The sequence below is a fragment of the Ostrinia nubilalis genome, chromosome 23 (genome assembly GCF_963855985.1).
Source record: "Ostrinia nubilalis chromosome 23, ilOstNubi1.1, whole genome shotgun sequence".
NCBI lineage: Eukaryota > Metazoa > Arthropoda > Insecta > Lepidoptera > Crambidae > Ostrinia > Ostrinia nubilalis.
Genome location: NC_087110.1, coordinates 5944982 through 5966688, shown reverse-complemented (window position 1 = coordinate 5966688; position 21707 = coordinate 5944982). Strand labels below are relative to the sequence as shown.

Below are 21707 nucleotides of genomic sequence, written 5' to 3'. Positions count from 1 at the left end.
TCGCAACTAGTCTGCCGATGATGGGTGCAGAGTAGTTTGATCGCGTTGTGGGCTCCGAGCGACGAAATCGGCGAAGTGGTCGCTACAGTGGTAAGGGCTTTGAAGGATGAATTCATGCAGCGCTGTGTTGCATTTACACGCCCTCCAAGAGACCCTTCCCCTTACGGCGAATCCTATGGAATACTTACCAGCGGCTTAAAGCAAGCCAGTCTGGTTTCGCTTCCCATGCGCGCAGGTCGTAAGTGCGCCGCTCGCCTAAACGCCGACTATCCCAAATATTTTTTTCGAATCGGAAAAAAGAGTACAACCTTTTTAAATAATTCCTCTATTGAAATTTCGCTGGCCGTCATCAGTTTTGTTTTTAATATTCCGTGATCCGACGTAGTGAACTCTACAGAAAGTTTGTTTTAAAAGTTTTGTTTTTTCGTATTTATTTCGATTTGCACTTTAGAAATGTTTTTGTGATTACATTGTTATGTTGTTCGGTTTTGTGGTTATTGTTTGGTGTTTGGTTTTTGTTGTAATTTGAGTTTCGGACGGAAAAGTTTGGAGTACAAGTTTTGCGGTGGTCTTGTGTTTTTGAGGTAACGCTAAAAAGTGCATCTTTTAGTGACTTGTATTGGTTTTGGAACAATATGATGCTATTTTGGAAAGTGTTGTGTTCTCTGCTGCTGCTAGTGCAAGCCGTCTTCGGAAACTGGTGGTGAGTTTTTAAGTTTAACTATCTTCTAAGTTATAAGCCGGTTTCCACTACCTGAAGAAAGTGTTTTTAGAGCTTTTGCTCTTCTCTTTACGAATAAACTTTTAGTTTATTTTATTATTTTGACTGTACTACTTTGACTCTATTAAGACATTTTGAAATAAAAAAAAAAACATTTTTATTACCAATACGAATTTATTTTTAAGTCGATAATCGAGTGTGATTAACTAACTTTTTTTTCTTATGTTTTATGGGTATTTAATTAATATAGAAATATATTTTAAAATTATAGAAAAACGATTTATCTGACCAGTTATTCGGTTTGATTGATCATAAATAAGTCTATAGGATTAACGTTTCTTGAGTTACAGAAAGAATTAACTTATCAGTTTGTAGTACGACAAAATCATTCTACCGGGTGATAAAAATACAAAGGAGGCCGTGTGTCATACATTTTAAGTAATTTATAAGTTCAAAGTCGGCAATAACTTTGAAAGAGATATTGAAATCTTAAACACTGATTTAAATAACAAAGAAAAAAATCTAAGTAATGCTAAAACGAATGACTCAGATGAGATAACATGATAATAATATTAAATCACCCAGCAAAATCTTGTTCCCAACAGACTAATCAAAACAAACGACTGTGTCAATACAAAAAACGCTGTTCCTTTTTTAATTAAAGCTAATAGAAGTAGGTACGGGCTGAGTTCGTTGACACTAGAACTAGATTACGTTAATGTCAAATACTTTTAGCGTCATCCACAGAAGCGTGCTCTTGCGCACGGTGACAGTAAAATGGCAGATATTGCAAAAGCGAATGCCAATAAAAACATAACTGACACCAATAAGTTTAACGGACAAAATAAATTTAATGCAAATGCTATTTCAAATACTGATTAAGTTAATAATTGCAGCTAAAATCCTTCTATACAATCAAATAGCTTAACTTTAAATTAAAATTGACATGAACGGTACAAGTTAGAATGTAGGTGACCATCAATAATGTAATGCAAACGATTAAAATACATAAATAAAATACGGCATCCGGAAGTACGGATCAATAATTTCTATTGAAAGGGGACTGGTCTAAAAGTTCCATAAAATGTGAAACGGAAACATAAACAACCAAATGAAATAGTAAAATTATGACTGAAGTAGGTAATACTACCGCAATAACGATAGTAGATGATAGACAACAAATTAAAACAGGTACATTTATTAGTGTTCTAAATTAAGTTAGCAAAGTGAAAGTTAAACTCGGTGATAATAAGTTGTAAACATAAATCAGTAAGCTTATTACATACATTGATTTTAGGGAGAAAACATATTAGGAGTATGATTGTGCTCATTTAATTTTGTCCAAGCAATCTTTAAAAAACCTTTTTGTTTGATGGAAAATCTACTAGAAAACCCTTCTTCAGGAAATAAAATTGATTTAAACAAGACTAGATAGAAAATACCTATTCTAAGAAAATTGTTCATAAGATTATGAATAAAATGATATTTGCAACTCTTATAAAATTACTATAAACTTAACAACAATTATATAGTTACCTACATAAAATATTCAGATTTAATAAGTTGAATCGCCATCAGAGAAAATATTATTTTTTGGTAATATTTTTACACGCTTTTTGTCCTTTCTGTAATATTGAGGATCCAATCTGTAAATCACAGTACATTATCTGTAACCAATCTTACTGCCCGATGATCTAAGATCTAACTTGATGACGCGACCCGTCACCACCACCACATAAACCCAAGCACCGTCATTCGTCACTACCAACTAAAACAATGCTACCCATATATAATGCACAACTAAAAATAGTGTGTAACATAAATATTCTTGTTTACATTCGAATTTTTTCAACATTGCTGTTTGACATGTGGTCTAAAGTTTGGAGCGCTAAAGAAAATCAGTTGAGAACATAAATCAAACGGGCACGGCGAGGTGTAGTGTAAAGATTCGTTGAAAGCGCGAAATGTTGCTGAAGCGACGAAAGTCGGATTGGAAAGCACAGTGATGATTAATGATAAGGTGATAACATCATGTTAATGATACAATTGAAATGAACTTCAGACCAGTTAAAGATCACTTACATTGATGTCTTTTGCCAGACTGTCAATACCAGACAAGTTAGTTATTGTAGATTTTAGAGATGTCAAATTGAGTGGAAACATACCATGGTGTTTATATTGACCTAACCAACCCCAGGGTCATTATAATGGCATTTTTTCAGGGCTAAATTTTATACTATAACCCTAATACCGCAAACAAAAAGGGTCGGTTAGAATCTTCTATTATCTTCAAAAGTACCTGACTAAGATAATGTCCAACAAAATAAACACATGTTAAATTGATCTAAATTCTCACCAATAACGTGTCAAGGTGTACATTTCTCTGATTCTTGTAAAATATCTATCCCAAGGATCTGTGCGATCAGGGCCGGATCTACCTATGGGCTGATTGGGCTGCAGCCCAGGGCCCCGGGGTTACAAGGGGCCCCCAGATCCCGCTAAAAAGTAGGCAATAATTTGAAAAAAAAAAAAAAAAAAAAAAAGATGTCTGTAATGTCGGTTTACGGACGATATTTTTACAACGTCATAAGAAAATATTGATTAAAAGTTACATAACTACATTTTTGAGATTTTTTTTAATTTTTTTTTCTTCCAATTACTTCTTGTAAAGAAAACGTAATAATTTTTAAACTAAGAGGTATATCCTGATAAAATAAAAACAGTAATAATGCTAAATAACAGGCGATACTAAAGAAATACATAAAATACTCAGAAAATGGCAACAAATAATAAAAAATGATACATTTTGAGAAAAATCTGCATTTTAATTCGTGTTTTTTTGGTTATTTCTCCAAATAATGCCCCCCTAACAGATTGTTTTTATTACTTTGTGTTATTCTTTATCATATTAGGTACCTTTGTAAAACTAAAAAATATCATGTCTCTATCCCTATCACAATGTTTGCAATGATCGTTTGAACTAAGCCTCTCCTGGCGCGCCATTCAACGCTTCGTTAACAACGAAACTGAAAGTGGCTCTAGTTTTGTATTTTGATAAAAACAAGTTACATTTCAAATAAAAACAAAAGATTTCGAAGTAAAATAAGCATTTTAGTTAAAATTAAAATTGTCTCTACCTGTAGCGGATAATAATGTGGTGGCAGGCCTTTCTTCAAATGATCATAGCAAATGAGGGACAGAGACTTCCGATTTTTGGTTTTACAAAATTAATACGATAGAGAATAATACAAAGTAATAAAAACCACCTGTTATGGGGGCATTTTTTGGAGAAATTTATCAAATAACCAAAAAAATACGAATTTAAAAGCAATTTATTATTTGTTGGCATTTTCTGGGCATTTTATGTATTTTTTTAGTATCGCCTTTTATTTAGCATTATTACTGTTTTTATTTTATCAGGATAATATACCTCTTAGTTTAAAAGTTATTAAGTTTTCTTTACAAGAAGTAATTGGCAGAAAAAAAATTAAAAAAAATCTCAAAAATTTAGTTATGCAATTTTTAATCAATATTTTCTTATGACGTTGTGACGTAAAAATATCGTCCGTAAACCCACTTTACAGACAACTATTTTTTTTTTTTTTTTTTTTTTTTTCAAATTATTGTCTACTTTTTAGCGGGATCTGGGAGCCCCTTGTAACCCCGGGGCCCTTACGTTACCTAACGTAAGTAATTGGCAGAAAAAAAATAAAAAAAATCTCAAAATTTTTTTGACCTCTTTTTTGTCGATAAAAATAGGTCAATATATGTGCACTTTATCGTGACTCACACTGTATGTATAAGAATAATAACATCATTATAGAAACAGTTTTTTGGCATGGCTATTAGTTGAGTACTAAGATAGGCCCCCAAGTAGTTTCAGCCCAGGGCCCCACAAACTCACGATCCGGCCCTGTGTGCGATTAATTTTAAGTGTAAGTTTTGTCTTGATCTTTTCACTTACAAACCGAGCGGTATTGTTACAGCAGTTTTATAGGGTTGCTAGTGTAGTGACCCTCTACATATTGTAGAGTTTACCGGGAATTTTAGGTAGGATATGCAGACTTGAGCGTTATTAATAGAAGTAATCCAACAGATTGGATTGAATTATGCATAAGGAATCTTAAGAAGCTGCCATTTAGACCGATATCTACTAGATAGAACTGTTTTTTGAAATTTGTAGGGCTGTTTTTGCAAATATTTAAGTAACAATATCATTGTGTAGCTGATAAACACAAAAGCTTAATTGTACTATAGATTCAAGCAGCAGAACGCTTTTAAACATGGTGTGCATCTTTTTCTTAAGTGGTTATTAATCGTTTGATTTTCATCTGTCATCCACTTTTCACTATAGAGAGTCGATGTTAAGCTTCGAACTCTACTAAAGTGTTTTAAATAATCTTGTTGCGGGTCCAATGTCAGTTTAAATTTTCTTGAGGCCAATCTTAACTAATTGGGTTTCATAGTATGGATGATTAAGCTATACAGTTTGGCTACAAGAGGTAGCAATGGTGAGAGTATTCTCTATACTTCTTCATTTTCCTGGTCATCAAGCTTGGCTCATCACATTGGCTACAGAAATAACAATGGTCTGAGTATTTCTATATGATGATAATGATTGCGACTACTTCAACTTCGATGGCGACTACTTCGACTCCTAATTTTTTATTTGACTCCTAATTTCCATATACTTCTTCCTTGACTTACCTAAGCTTGGTCAAACCTACCTGTGTGGTCCCCTCCAGCTATCCATTAGATATCTCTGGCACTATTTATTTTGGTATTGTCCAGTAAATTCCGTATGGTAGCCCTAATCCCGCTTTGATCTGCGGCCGATTTCCGCGGCGTCCGCGCATGGCAGTAAAATGTATTTATACCTCGGCTAGAACGCGCAAAATAACTTTCACCGCCTTTTGTTACCTTTTGTAAACAGTCGGTTAAACGGAGGTCGCTAACAAAGTTCAATTGCCAATAAAAATTGAAAAGCAATCGGCCACCTGGTTTACTTTGTTGATTGGTCTTAGGTTTATGGGTCCAGTCTCTATTCTATTTTATTCTCTACTAAAAGTCACTATGAACAGACTCTCTACTACAGATGACTGTGGCATCTTATATGGTTGTAATAGGAGCGATTTTGGAACAAAAATGTATAGCCTGATGTGTTGTCTGTACAAAAATATTGTTGGCGTAAAGAAATTCACTTTTAAAAAACATTTAATATTGCTATAAATAATACATTTTCCATCATCTGAAAGTTAAAACAATCACTAGATTTCATTATCAACTGCTTTCGCTGATAAATAAGTTTCCATCTGTAAAATCTAATTAATTACTAAACATGAAGTAAGCAGATAAAGAAAGATGTCATTCTTATTAGTTTAATACTAGCACATCTCTTTAAACTAACTGACCGTAAGAACCAATAAGCCCTTCTTATTGTTGTTGATGCCGTTTCAGTTTAAGCTAAAACTAGTACCTACACTTTAAATTCTCTATTATAATCACTTCAAATTGCGCTATACTATTTCAATAACCAAATGACTCCTATGAAAGGTTCATAATAATACTTTACGACTAGAAAGTCAGCAAAAACGATCCCATACAATTATAGTTCGGCTCTAACATAAACTGAAAATCTAAAGTTGTACGAGTATGAACGATCCACAGAACTTCAAACTATAATTTTTTGTTGCAAAATAGCACTTAAGATAACTACATAAGATGCACAGTGTCCATTGCACACTTGATGCGCCGTTGTTTGTGTTTTATACGGGTCGTTCTGTCACGGAAGACCAACGTAATACTCAACGAATAAACACACGGACTACTCGTATTCTGTCTACACAATTTTTCGCCTATCCAAGATAACTAACTTAAGAAATGATGGGTTGATGATATTCTTCTTTATTGTTTTGATTCAAAAAGTTTTCTGTCTTTTTTAAAGGTCAAATCTATCTTTCCTTCCTTATTAATAACTAGCTTTCCGATCGCGACTTCGCCTGCGTGGAATTTTTTCTGTCACAGAAAATCTTTATCGCGCGCGTCTCTGTTTCAAAACCGGGATAAAAATTATCCTATGTCCTTTTCCGGGACTCAAACTATCTCTATGCCAAATTTCATCAAAATCGGTTCAGTGGTTTAGGCGTGAAAGCGAGACAGACAGACAGACAGACAGAGTTACTTTCGCATTTATAATATTAGTATACAGGGTGTTAGGTAAATGGGTATATGAGCCGACACTAGCCCATGTTAACATATGCATATAAATGGTATGGTGAAGTCAGAAATTTGATATCATCATTTAATTTTTTTAAATTTTCATACAAAATAAATTTAATAAAATTCGATTTGTATGAAAATTAAAATAATTAAAATGAAGATATCAATTTTCTGACTTCACCATACCATTTATATGCCCATGTTAACATGGGCTAGTGTCGGCTCATATACCCATTTACCTAACACCCTGTAGATAGTATAGATTAGTATAGACTAGTATAGATTTTCAACAGAAGACATCCACCATTGGATAAGGCCTGGTTTCCAACAAAGCGGAATGGAGAGGAGTTTTGTTTGAGTAATTAACCAATCAGATTTCGTTATTTCCATATCTCCTTTATCCTCCCGGTTTCCACCAAAACAAAGAGGATCAAGGATTGCTATTATGACCAGTCCTGCACTATACGCATCTCATACAAAATAATTATTAGTAGGTACCTAAACAAAATAGAGTCTGACAGATCGCTACTTAAATTCGAAGGTCATTCGGTGTCTGATGTCTTTATGACATGTGTGTTGTTTGAAGACTTTCTCGAACAAAATGAAGTGTCAATGACATCTCTAAAACCTAATTACCAACATTTGCTCGTCCGAAATTATCGAGAGTACGGTTTTATGGGGCCATAATGTTGAATTGCATTTCGCCTTATTAAGATTTTACTGTTTAATAATGTTCGTTTTTATTGTCTGATCGGCTCTTTGGAATTGGTGTGTGACAATCTCCAATTTTATTTGATACGTTAACCTAAAGTATAAAAGGGCTAGAAGATGTTTGGTATAGACAGATAGAGTAGAGAGGTACAGCTTGTTAAAATGTAATTTCAAAAGTTACAGTTTCTTTCTCTCATTTATTTATTAATTCTTACATGTTACATTGTAGAGATATTATATTTGATAAAATTTCGATGATAAGTCCCTATGTGTTTTTATTCGATTCTTAGACAATTTCAGGATTGAGGGACGAAATTAGTTTAAAAATAAACAAAATTAGTAAGTTTGGGACATTTTGACAAAGTAGATTGAGAGTTTGGGACCTCTCCCACTCTTTCCGTGAATGTCGTAAAAGACGAATAGAGACAAATATAAACCATCAAGCCTCCCCAACCCATTTAGCCAAAAGGCCAAATCCTCCATTTGCCTCTGGTGAATTAGAGAGGGTTGTGATGCATGAAGATCAAATGACCCGATGATGAAGTTCATACCCTTTGCCCCATGTGGCGTTTTCCAAACAGAAACTGTGGCGCTGCCATGATGAAAAAATCTAGACTTCCCACATTGCAAATATCAAATTAACTAAAAGCAGGCACGTCTCATTAAAAATTCATGAATCGGCTCTTGTCAAGTACCAAAAATACCCCATATTTAACCATTCTGTTACAAGGCAAGTGAGCAGATGGGAATATTCGAGCCATTAACATCAAACGGAGCGAAACGGAATCATTTTACCGGGAAGTTTATTTTGTCCTGTTTGACAATTATACTCGGAACTTTGTACTTTTGCTTTTGGATGTGTGGGAGTTCTCCTTTAAGTACTAAGATTTATACTTTCCTGTGCAAAATATGTCCAATGTCTCCTTCTTCTGTAGGGTACTGGGGGTGGGACTTATTTTAAAGAGGGAAGGAGCTAAATAATGAAATAATCTCTTTATTGTACATTAGGTGTTAGTTTATTCCCACTATCATCATCATTTATTACAACTCTGTTTGTATTTGTTTTAATTTCCATTATAAATAAAACCTTTTGTCACCGACGGTACCGAACCTCCGACCGCGTCTAAAATATGGTGCTCTATCTAATAACATAGATAACGAATAGATACTTGTGTCCCATCTGTCGCCACCATATTATCAACTCCGAAATATGGAGGTAAATTCACTTTAATGAAACTTTATAAGAACTTAATTAATATTGAACAGCTGTCCTTTAGTTTGTTACAAGGTGGCTTTATTTGAAGGGTTAAATTAAGGGTATATAAAAAATATTAATGCACGAGTTTACTTACTTACAAGTACCTTTAAAAAGGTCAGATTTTAGCGTCAATTAAATACCTATGTAGTCAAAGGTAACAAGAAGGCGCTGGATGCAGGCCGCTACCAACCGGTCAGGAAATCAATGGGGGAGGCCTATGTTCAGCAGTGGACGTCCTATGGCTGAAATGATGATGATGATGAATTAACGATAAACTTATTTTTTTATGTGATTTTATTCTCACCATGTCGCACAACCCCTTGAAAGTACGATGACGATGATATTTTTTTTATGGTTATCCTCTCAAAATTACTATAGTAGGTATAAATTTATAGAGTTAGTTGTTAGTAGATGAAGTAGGTAGTTGGAAAATGTTTGCTTTACAAATTTTTTAACAAGCCCTACAAAAACTTGTAAAGCTCCCATTCAGAGCTTTCAGCTCTGGGATTTTTGCAAATTTTTAATTAATGTAGTCAAAATGTATGTCAAGATTCTAGAATGATTTTCATATTTGGGTGGATGAAATTTATTGTTGTTTTTTCACTAGTCACATCTCGGTGATTCTTTATAAAGTTTTGTACACAATTTTTGGATGTAGCAAAAAGATAACTTCTTCAATGTTATGTCCAGGGCTGTCACTGTCCCTTCTGATTAATTAAAATTACCATATACCTTCCAAATTAACAAAAAACCACTATCGTTTTCCCATTGTAATACTTTCTGTAAAACAATTAACACAGGAAGCTATCTATCAAAGCACCATGGTAATCAAATTAACGCGTGTGTTCTATTATCCTTCTAATGAATTTAAAGTGCTAATAGGTCATCGTAGATAAATATCAGCTGTTGTAGAGGTGAATACATTTGAATAACTCTGTTTATTCGGTTGTGTTTTGTTTTTGGGGTCCCGTGGGCAAATAAACTAGGCACTTTGAACTTTGAAGTATAGACGTTTTATAATATACAGATTCTGTTACTATTTGATATAAACTCTCGGTATTGGATTATTGAACCAACTTATGCCTATGAACACAGAAAGACGAAAGAGCAATATTGTCCCCGATTGAAATACTTTTTTTACCAAATGTATAATAATGACATGATACACTCACTCTCTAAGATTTATGTCTAATCCGCACTATTATAAAGAGCAAATAATTGATTGTTTGTTTGTATTGAATAAGCTCCGAAACTACTAGACCGATTTGAATAATTCTTTCACCATCAGAATCCCACATTATTTCTGATGAACATAGGTGGTAGGTACAGAATTCGCCGGGTTTAGCTAGTTTATTATAAAAGATAGCCTGGATCCTATCTTTTAATGACTTGAAATACCTCTTGCTTTTTTTGCAGGTTACAGAAAATAAGTAACGGTTTACAAATTATTCAAATTAAATTCGTTTCCTATCAATCGACTTCACACATGAGAAACTTTGCATAACAAATTAATGATAATACTAATTAGTCATTAGAACGATAGTATTTTTTCACTAAATAAACAAAGGAAGTTGCTTGTAGAGCAGTAGTAAAGTGAATTAATTATACTAAATTGTCGATTGACTATCACTATAACCGACTTTTAAGTTTTTCAATTAATTAATACTGTTTACCAACTACATACATAGGTACTCGCAATACAAAGTCATATTATTAAATTCTATTTGCGGGAAGCACCTGGATGCGGGTACCGCTAGCCTATCGACGTGGAATCCTGAGGGGCGGCCTATGTCCAGCAATGGACTTCGTTCAGCTGAAACCAACGAACTACAATTTTCATACAATTTATTGTTATAATGGTCACCCATCTAATCACCAACCGTGGTGACAGTCGCTTAACTTCTGTGATCGCCACAAAAACGCCAATAGCACTGCGCCACCGCGTCTCGTATGAACCTCGCTAAATTGTCTATCACATTCATTGCAAGACTCGCGTTACATGGCACCAGCAAACAACACCCCAGGCATAAAGCAGTGCAAACAATGTGGAGCCACGCCGCCCCTGTCGACAATTTAATGCCTAATTATTATGTATCTACTTTAATTAGATCGAGGGTTGCCACAAGTGATATTACGAATTTGTTCTGTGTAGTTTTTTTATAAAGTTTCAAAAATATAACGGAATTAGCTGCCTGCTTGAAAATCACCCTGGTTAAATTTTTGACACATTTTAACTTTTTAAAATTTACACTGATCATAAGGTAGCTATTATTCTATCAAAAATATACAAGGACAATTTATAGGACATACCTAATTAAGGGATTATTTATTTTGTGAAATAATTAAATTAGAAGAATATAGTAATTAGGTATCACAAAATTATGCAACATAAGCAAGTAAGGTAAAACATTATGAAACATAAGAAACTCAAATACTTAACACGTTGTAGTTAAAAATACCACGAAAGCATTTTAACTTTGATAGACTATATTAACAATATCGCGTTGTTTACAATAACATTTCACTCAACCAATAATAAAAAGTCAAATATAGCGCTGACCCATTAGGCCACTTACAATATCCGAACAGGCACCCCTTGTGCTTGCATTTGACATTATACATGCGCGAGCGCTGCCTTGGCGCCGACATTGTAACAAAACTCCCTATTGTATAAGCGAAACCACATTAGACTTACATTTTTGTCGAAAAATCACCCCTGTTACAACGAAGTAAGATGCCACAGTGTCAAGCTTGACGTGCTATCGTCTGTATAAGAAAGCATATCAGGCCGCCCGCGACTTCGTACGCGTGGTCCCGTTTTACCCCCTTAGAGGTTGAATTTTGCAAAATCCCGTCTTGGTGAGTACCTACGTTCTAAAAGGAACCCCCATGCAAAATTTGAGACTCCTAGCACTTGTAGTTTCTGAGATTTCGTGATGAGTGAGTCAGTCAATCAGTGACCTTTCGATTTTATAGATATGGATACATTTTTGTTGTTTGTCACTCTTATTACAAGTACATAACTTCCCAGAGTGTTAAACTTGATGTGCCGTTGCCAGTACATCAGACTATACAACCAATATTTTGGTGATAAGAATAAGTGCTACACGAGCTGTATAAGAAACTTTTAAGAACCTAAGATCCCAAAAAGGTGGTACATGAGCTTTATAATAATTTTAAGAACCGAAAAGTACTAGTGTCTTACCATTTTAAGGCTGAGTTGCACTATCTTACTTTAACTTTAACAAATATCAATAAATCTGTCAAACTCTAAACAAAATACACCGGTTATCGTTTTAGTTACGATTAAAGTTTGGTGTACACCACCACTGAGGCTAAGTGTAAGCTATTTACAGGTTACAACTTGTAGGAATAGCACGCTTAAGTTATTTATATTACAAACCGTAAGTGAAAAGTATTGAACTAGTCTTTAACGATTAAAACCAGTATCTTTAAGTATAACAGTCGATAGAACATCAGGCTTATACTTTTTGGTTGCAAAATAGCATCTATGACAACTGCATAGAGTTTAATACACTCAAAAAATACTATATTACGTCGTTTAACAAATATATTGCGGTTTTAAAACTCGCACGATCCTCAAAAGTTTGATCAAACGTTGGCCCCAACATCGCCCTCAGCGATTAGCACACATGCATGTCGAGATTGCGTCCAATTCAATTCCGCCAAGCAATATTTCACACAAAACACGTCAGATAAAATCATTTATAAAGGCGTCACAAAACATTTACATGTCGTTGCCGGGTTTAGGGTTGGCACAGTTTTTTTTAAATTATAAAAAAAAATATGCCGCATTTTATTTTTTTAAATCTGTGCATCTTAAAAATACGTTTTTTTTAAACCTGTGCAACTTAGGGGAGGCGTATTTCGAAGCATTATAATTCAAATTCGCTTACAATTATAGTTCATTCAACTTATGATGGTGATTTAGACAGATAAAACGTTTCGTTTTATGATTTAGTCGGCCGTTTGGTGTAGTGGTTCGGAACGGACTACTATTCCGGAGGTAGCGGGTTCGATTCCCGCACAGTACAAACATTTGTGTGCATGAACATATTTGTTTGTATTGGACTGGGTGTTTTCTATGTATAATAAGTATGTATTTACAAAAAAAAAGTATTTGTTTATATCCGTTGTCTAGTACCCATAGTACAAGCTTTGCTTAGTTTGGGACTAGAAGCGCAGTGTAAAATGTCTAAGGATATTTATTTATTTATTTATTTATTTATTCTAACTTTCTACGAATAAAACTATTGAGTTGTAAAAATCAATTACTTTTGTGTGTTTTCATCCTTCCAAAATATCAATCACTAATCTTTCTCAATTAACCTAAACAAGAATTTCTATTTATTTATTAATTTATTATTTAGAAAAAATTGTGAAAAAATATTAAATGAATTGCTTCTGCGTTAGTCGGAACTTTTGCTCTTAGGGATGGGACATAAACAATCGCAATAAATCAGTAATCGGCATGGTGGTCATCTTACCATCGAATCACGATTATTATCTCAGGCAGGTCAAAGCTAAGTCAGTACGTGTGCGTTTGCCTTTGATGACGGTTTTGTTTTATGCGATTTCTCCACGTATTGTTTGTTATTGTTATTTTGATGTTTTATTGAATAAAATGCATATATTTAATTCTTTGTGATTTATTTTGTACCACTAAGAATATTCACGTTTATTCCATTTCCAGATAGTTCAAATTCATAGATATAATTTTGATCAAGATTAAAAATGAACAAATAAAAGGCGATTAGATTTCTATAGAAAATATTCTCGATTCTAAAAAATATCGATTAGGTTTATAAGGAGCGCCTCACTAAATAGAACTGTCATAATCACCATCTTACGCTGAATGGACTATAGTTGGATTTCATAATATTAATTACGTTTGAAATTCAAATGATAGAGGCGTTGATTCGCGGAGAATAATATCCGCAGATGTCTGGTTGTAACAACGGAAGAGTATATAAAGAAATTGATAGTACTTACACAATTCATAAACAATAATTCATATCGTTAAAAACTTCTGAGTCCAAACCAATAAAATAGCAGAGCCTTCTTTACATTCTGCATTGTTATTTGTTACGTTGTTATTTCAATCCAAAAGTAAATCCAAATTTTTTGTACTACACATATTTATGAGAATTCTAATTCAGCTATCAACCATTTTAATAATTCTCCATAAAAGATTTCGGATCTTCAATAACAAAACGAAACAAAAGAACAACACTTTAAATAAAACCAGTTTTGGGCAGCCCTATAACCGCCTAAGGGCTAGTGCACATCGCTCGGCTAATTTGGTGATGTTATACAAGTCGCCTCACTCTTTAGCCTGCCTATTACGATATTGCATTGCTTTAGTGATGTCCATTTTGTTTATCGACATCGATAATAAATAAAAATCTAAGTGTACACAATACTTGAATAGCTACATTAATTATTTTTTAATCATTCATTAAGCAATCTTAAATCGGTTGATTACAAAGCAAAAACTATTCAATAACATCTGCAATATTTGGTCAGAAGTGAATTCTTCTAAACACTTCTACATCAGATTTTTGAAAATATTGCTGTGAGTGATATGCTATAACATTTTATGATTCTAGAGTGGACTCTGCTTAAAAAATATGCAAAGCTAAAGTGAATTTATATTCATATAACTTCATCATCATCATCATTATCTCAGCCATAGGACGTCCACTGAGTCTGCTGAACATGGCCTCTCCCAATGCTTTCCATATTGCCCGGTTGGTAGCGGCTAGCATCGTTTGACTGAAGTCGACAAAACATAAAACAAAAATACAACAAGTATTTTCTGCACAAACGTGATTTTTAAAACGAAGAAACTCGATATGTCTAAAGCTCCCCTCATCACTGCATATGAATATTTAATTTCACCCCTTTCGGCCCTTGTTTATTTATTGGTCGTATATTTCATAGCCCGGGGTGGCTGCATACGTTACTGTTCTGGCTAGGGCTCGATTATTGCATTGTATTCGTGTAAGCCGAATCGTATGAAAGAGATGGGCAATTTGGAAGATTCGAGACGTGGAATGGATGCATGTTTTTCTTGTGCGGTGAAGTTTGATGTTTTATTCAGGTTTTGTTTCATTATTAGCCCGCATGTTTTTTTAGTATTCTATAATTTTATCGACATCGATTAAGAGTAGGCGCACACCGTTGTTTTTAGTTGGCCGATAGTTGTGCCCGATTTCAAATTGTATGAAGAATCGGCCAAATCGAATCGGCGTAGTGTGCGCACTCCCATACATGCCCATACTGATCAACAGCCCGACTAAACTATCGACCGACGAAAAATCAACGGTGTGCGCCTACTCTTATAGACAGATTTTTGGGTTCGGTGACTAATTAAATTCCCATTTGGAATAATATAATTTGGTATTAAAAAAAAAAGTTAAATTATGTTAATGGCAATAAAAACACGCGTACGTAACGTAAATTTGGTAAAGAAATACATTATAGCTAATTTAAGTGCTAAGGTTTTCTAATATTATGATCAAAGCTTCTGTACGACTTAGAGCTATTAATATTTTTTTTCGTGCTACCTGCGGTATGATTAACGCAAGCAAAGTAAAACTGTTTATTCGCTGGGTGCGAAGTACTAGGTGGGGGTAACATAATCTATCGCAGCGCTCATGGTGGTCAAAAGTAGAAATAATGTAAGCTCTGTCATCAGATGTATCTGTCAATGGCAAAGCGATTCTACATAATACATTTTAATATCATTCATTAATCGCATGAAAAGGGTCCTACTGGGAACTTAAATAAAAGAGTGGACTGTATTTCGATAGGGCTGTTTTAATAGCCGTTTACAATTTGGAAATAACTAGACTATACAACGTGGTAGTACAAAAATGAGTCACAGTAGTTGTTGTGCACAGATGTTTGCCTAATGATGAGAGCGTGAATTATTGAACTCTGCCCTTGTTTTTTTCTTAATTCTTCTACATCTCGGACTTGTCCAGCCCAATACCAACAACTTTCCTTTAATTACGGTTTGTGGTTGGATTTTGGTATTGTAACACTCACAAACCCGGTCTTCAAAACAATACTCATTTCGATCTGAAAACGATATTTAATTTATTACTAGCGATACAGGAACATTTAAATATATTTACTGTTATATAATGAAACCGTTAAAGTAGCTTTTTCTTTTCGTTTTACTGTAAAACTACAACTATAAATGAAGTAAACAAACCCTGACACAATCAAAATTAAACACACTTTTTGGACTTACCACATTTGATTTGAATGACCAAAATGATTTCAAAACCTTTTTTCCACCCAAATCGTGGTATCACAACATTTTATTAGTTGAAAATATTTGTTATTTTTTCATTTCGATATTTTTTCACAAATATACGACCTAAATGTCAATGTGAAAGAGCCCACAAAGTTGTGGACGCTAGTTGGCGCTGTAATCGTGCACAGAGCCAATATTGGATCGGGTAAGACTGCTCAAATTCACTTGTATGTCAAAATGCAAGTGCTAGTAGAAATAGTGGAAGAATGCCAATAAAAATGAGTAGAATCGACAAACATCGACATTTAAAAACTGACTACATCTAAAAAGCTATACTTCAGTATTTGCACTTCTGCTTTCTCTACTTAAAACTCGGTAATTCGATAACATCGTAAACATCACTGCTCGATATCGACAACACGTTCACTAATAACGAGCGAATAACGAACACGGCCAAATAATGAAATAACAAAGATTGTTATAGGGTTACCATTTCATGTTTAATAAACAGCTTTCGTTAATAATGTTCCGAGTTGATTGGTTTGTGAACATTTTAATTATGAATAGCAATCGTAAAATGCGAGACTGTAGTAGTGAAGAAAATAACTATATTACAAGGTTGATTTCAAGTTAATTAGAACATTTAAAGAACTAAGTAGAAGAAAAACTTTTTAAGAATCTGAATCTAGTTAACAAGAGAATAAAAAGCAGGATATCTCTGAGATTAATTCTTACAGATTTAGCCCTGTGGTTGGTCAAAATATTGCATTTCTATAAAACAAAAGTCTCAATCCAATTGAAGTTGAATCGAGTTTTGAGATTCCTGCTCGGTTTCTGAATTGATATTTTTGGCTTGAGCTTGCTCATCTTCTAATCATGTGTGAACTTTTCATATTTCGTTCATTCTTGAGCGAATAAAATGATGAGCAGGATCAATGTATTATACGAATATCGAAGAATTGAATAGAATGTAGAGTTTTACGAGTACAAAATTAAATTTTAATTTATGACCTGTTTTCGTTCAATTGTACAACTTACTGAATTCCTTTTCCGCTGGAACGAGCATTATTTTTCCTTTTCAAACGTTTCCGATCTCAAAATATTAGTTTTCGGAAGTTTCCTAGCAAGATGTCAAACTTTTCATATAATTCCCAGTGTTTGTGGGAACTGTTTGAGTTGTAACCAAAGATTGGGGTAGAGACACCCCAGTGTCGATAGCTGAGGCACCGAAGGAATGGAAGACTCGATAGAGTCGATGAAATTGAATGCCTAATTTACGTTGTGTGAAAACAGGGTTCTTTTTCATAAATATTAGAATGACAGTAACTTTAACAGTAAACTTAAAATTGTCCTCGTTAGAACGTCTGTTTAGATACAGTTCATTTTAATACGAATTAGTTTCTAGTTTAATTAAATATTTGGTTAGTAGCTAAATCTTTTTCAGATAAGTACAAATCCAATTTGACAGATAAGTACAAAAAATAAGCTTTGTTGATTCATGCCGTGTATTCTTTTTTTACCAACTTCTCTCTTACATACTGTTTTAGGTGTTATTTAAAGTGTGAGAAACTATTTTTGAACACATACTTTAGTTACGTTTGAACTTCAATTTTCTTAGAGATTCGATATCGATATTTGCGTATCGCGTGACATCACTATCTTGAGGCAAATAGCTGACTTTTAGAATAATCAACGAGCTATTACTTTTCAACTTAAATACGTCGGGTAAAGCAAACTGAAGATTTTCATCTCTGAAGACTGTTGATTTTAAACGCAATTCATGGAAGTTATGCTAATCGTGATTTATATCGGGATTTCTAGTTCAGATGTTGTTTGAAATAACTTGTACCTATTTCCGTAAATATACAAACAAATAATAAGAATTTGAATTTCAATTGCGAACTTTTGAAGATTTTTTAAATGAAATGTCTGCTTCTCTATGTAATAGTACAATACTTCTTATTTGTGGCAGGAGCTCCTGTTACAACTACTTACCTATTACATTAATTTACAACATTGTTAAGCTTTAACTACGTCAAGTTATCAAAATACCTAGGTGAGGTAAAATAAATTCGCTCTGTTTGAGAATGAGACTTACTCATAAAACATAAAACTCATTTATTTTTGCAAAAAGGTTTTTAAAAAGCATTTCACATGCCCCAGTATTAACCCTACAACTGCTTCGGGACAATAAATGGGCCAGTGCTGAGAAGAAGCAGTGCTATTTAATGGCTAACTTATAATACTGGTTTTAATTCGAACATCTCCCATTGTTTCAAAGAGTTCATAATTTGCGTCGTCGCCATATTTCTACAGACAAAGCATTTTGACACATCACGTTCCTTTACTTTACGATGGGAGTGGCACAATATTGTATTTGTTGTATACAACGTCGTAGATGTTCACAAAATTTCAATGTTATTTAACATTGATCAATAAATCTTCTCAAATTATAAAATTCTTTTGTCACAGTGTTTGTGACAAAACTCCTTCGAAACGGCTTGATCGATTCTTAAGAAATTTTGTGTGTAATATTCTGTAAGTCTGAGAATAGGACATAAACTATTTTTCATATAGAATAGCTAGTAGGATGTACGTCACAAACTAGTAGCTGACCCATGGTCTAACTAATTGCTTAAGTCATTTTGATCATTATTATCAAGTAAGTAGAGCAAATTATGGTATGCTGTCGATAACACTTGAACCTTTTTACATAAAGCCTAAATGACAGGATTCCGGGTGAAGCTCGCTTCCACTGATCATCAGATCAGGACAGAAGCTAGTTTTATCGCTAAGAAAATGTAAAAGCCGTCTATTAAGTGAGATTCACGCCAAGAACTTTCCCATTGTGGGTAAAAAATAGAGCTTTTTCGTTGTGGGTAAAAAAAATCTCCTTAGAAGTTATTTGTTTTTTAACATCAATTCAGTTAATTCTCATGAATCGCTTTACTCAACATGCATAGGTGTTAGCCGCATATGGTCTCCCAAGTATTGCGGCAAGCCTTAAGTGTGAAAGGTCCCGTCAAACCCGGTTTGAATGCCTTGTCTTCGAGCCTTAGTAGACGTACTACCTTTAGCATTATGCTATTACTCAATGCGGCTAGGTCCATGATGTATTACTGTATCGTGCAATTTTTACTTATTTTCCATTTCGTTTTGAATAATGAAAAGTGTTGATTTCTTCGACAAGTGTTATTCGCTGTATTAATCATCATCATCATTTCAGTCATAGGACGTCCACTACTGAACAATGAACATAGGCGTGACATGGGCCTCCCCCAATAATTTCCACAAAGGCCGAAGCGGCAGCTGCTACCTTTATCTGTGTTCGTGTTCAGAAAATATCCAAAAATACCTGTCTGCCCAAGACCTTTAAAGACAGTGACGAAAGCGACAGTACGTGATGAGACACGACGCTACCACTTTGATATGAGGGTCTCTATGCTCTCATAAGCCTTGATCACACGTACCGAGTAAACGGGCGAGACAGTAAAATGTTTACTCGGTAGAGTCAGTTGGGTGAGCGAGTCACATACTCGAGCGCTCGGCCGAGCACTCGGCGTAATGTTCATACACACCGAGTACTCGGCCAAGAGCACTGTCTCGCCCGTTTGCTCGTTTGATCACACGTACCGAGTAAACGGGCGAGACAGTGCTCTCGGCCGAGTACTCGGTGCGTATGCTCATACATCTACTACTACGAGAGCACTGTCTCGCCCGTTTACTCGGTACGTGTGATCAAGGCTTTAAGGTGGAGCTGTCATAGGAGCCGACTAGAAAAAGTATTCGTGAGTCAATTATACGCGATCAGTTGACAGAGCGAATTAGTTACCTACAGAAAAGACGAATCAATTTCGAAATTAAAACTCAATAATGTTATCTGGTCTGGGCTCGTTAGTTAGTCTCTCGTCTAAGGTATCAATTACCCATAATGTCATTCGTGTATCCCAATAACCTTTGATATATCGAAGCTCGGTAAATTAGCGCCGTGTTGAAACTTCGTAGCATTTAGAACTGTCAAATAGAGATATTATACAGCTTTATACGACGGCTCTATGGCTGATTGCAATATAATGAATACGAATTGGCCATTGACAAGCGTTTAGTCGGTAGCTTATAACTTTTTGATAGAGATAAGGGTTTTAGGTCAGCTGTGGATTGGGTTAAGAGGTTTGGTACGAAATATTGTTGATCATTTGATTACTTTGAAAGTATTAAAGAGATAATCTGGTAATAATTAATTTATAATCCGAGTATATTTTTATAAGTAAATTATGTGATTTATTCTTCTTCCTATGTTTCTGTTCATTTACTGATTTTGTTTAAAGGAGTGTATCTTTAAAACTGACTTCCAAATTACATTTACCTACATATGGAAGTACTAGCTGTGCCCGCGACTTCGTACGCGAGAAAACCCGTTTTCTAATAATAAAAAATAGGAGCAGCCTATTGATCGTCGCGTGATGTTGTATGGCCTATATAGCCTTCCTCGATAAATGGGCTATCTAACACTGAAATAATTTTTCAAATCGGACCAGTAAACAAACTCTTCAGCTTTATAATATTAGTATAGATTACTATAGATTTAATTTCTTTTGGGGACATTTTGTTAAACAAGTAAACTTCAGTCTATTAACAATTTTATCTGGCGTGCTTTAGGGTTTTTACAGTTGCACCATCTTACTTTAACTTTGACAAACGTCAAAAATCTGTCAAACTACACAAAAAACACCGGTTATCGTCAAAGTTACGGTCAAAGTTAGGTGGTGCAACTCAGCCTAAAACGTTTATTTTCCCAAGAGATTACTTCTTGATATTGTGAGTTTATATCGAGCTTTTTAGCTACCTCAGCTTTTTCAAGATTTGGTTATAAAATCCCAGGATCGATTTCCGATCGTATCACGTTTAGTTACTGAAAAATATTTATTGAACGACAGGCATAAGTTTAGTTAGTGTAATCATCTTGTAGCGTCGAAACGTGATCCTCCACACGAGGCCACAAGCCGCCAAAAAGAGCGCGAAAGCAATGTCAGTGCCATCTGTCAAACTTAAACCACAGACCAACAATCAATTACAGCACAGATACACAATGAGCGAAACATAGAATTACACAGGCAAAGTAATAGCAATTTCCTAAATGATAAAGGACAGGTATTTTTATGGATAGAGTTGGAACTGTGACAGCTTTAGTCCATACCAAAGTTGCTATAACATCTAATGTCGTGGGGCCTCACGGAATTAGGTCAAAAGGTAATATAAATAATGTTAGTTTCTCAGGCGATTCGTTTTTATTCATATTATTATTATAGGTATTCATTGCAACTGGAGCGAGAAATTGGTATCGCTTTTGTCTATGGGAGTTATTGTAAGGGGATGTACACACAGTCGGGTTCCATGAAGGGCACAAATTAATGTAAGAAATTTCGCAATTTTTAGCAGCCTAGATTTAAAAAAATTAAAAGTTTTAGATGTAAGCAAGTGAGCGTTTGATTTAATATAAGCAAGGGCAC

At 34.4% G+C, this 21707-nt stretch overlaps 1 protein-coding gene across 1 annotated transcript in view; it reads left to right on the top strand.

The window, feature by feature from the left end:
- Nucleotides 1-228: 228 nt before the first annotated feature.
- The window catches only part of LOC135083357 (protein Wnt-1-like), a 102876-nt gene continuing 81397 nt past the window's right edge, over nt 229-21707 (top strand). The window contains exon 1 of the mRNA XM_063978092.1: nt 229-703. Coding sequence (XP_063834162.1) covers nt 636-703 — 68 coding nt within the window. The 5' untranslated portion in view covers nt 229-635. The remainder of the gene's footprint in view (nt 704-21707) is intronic.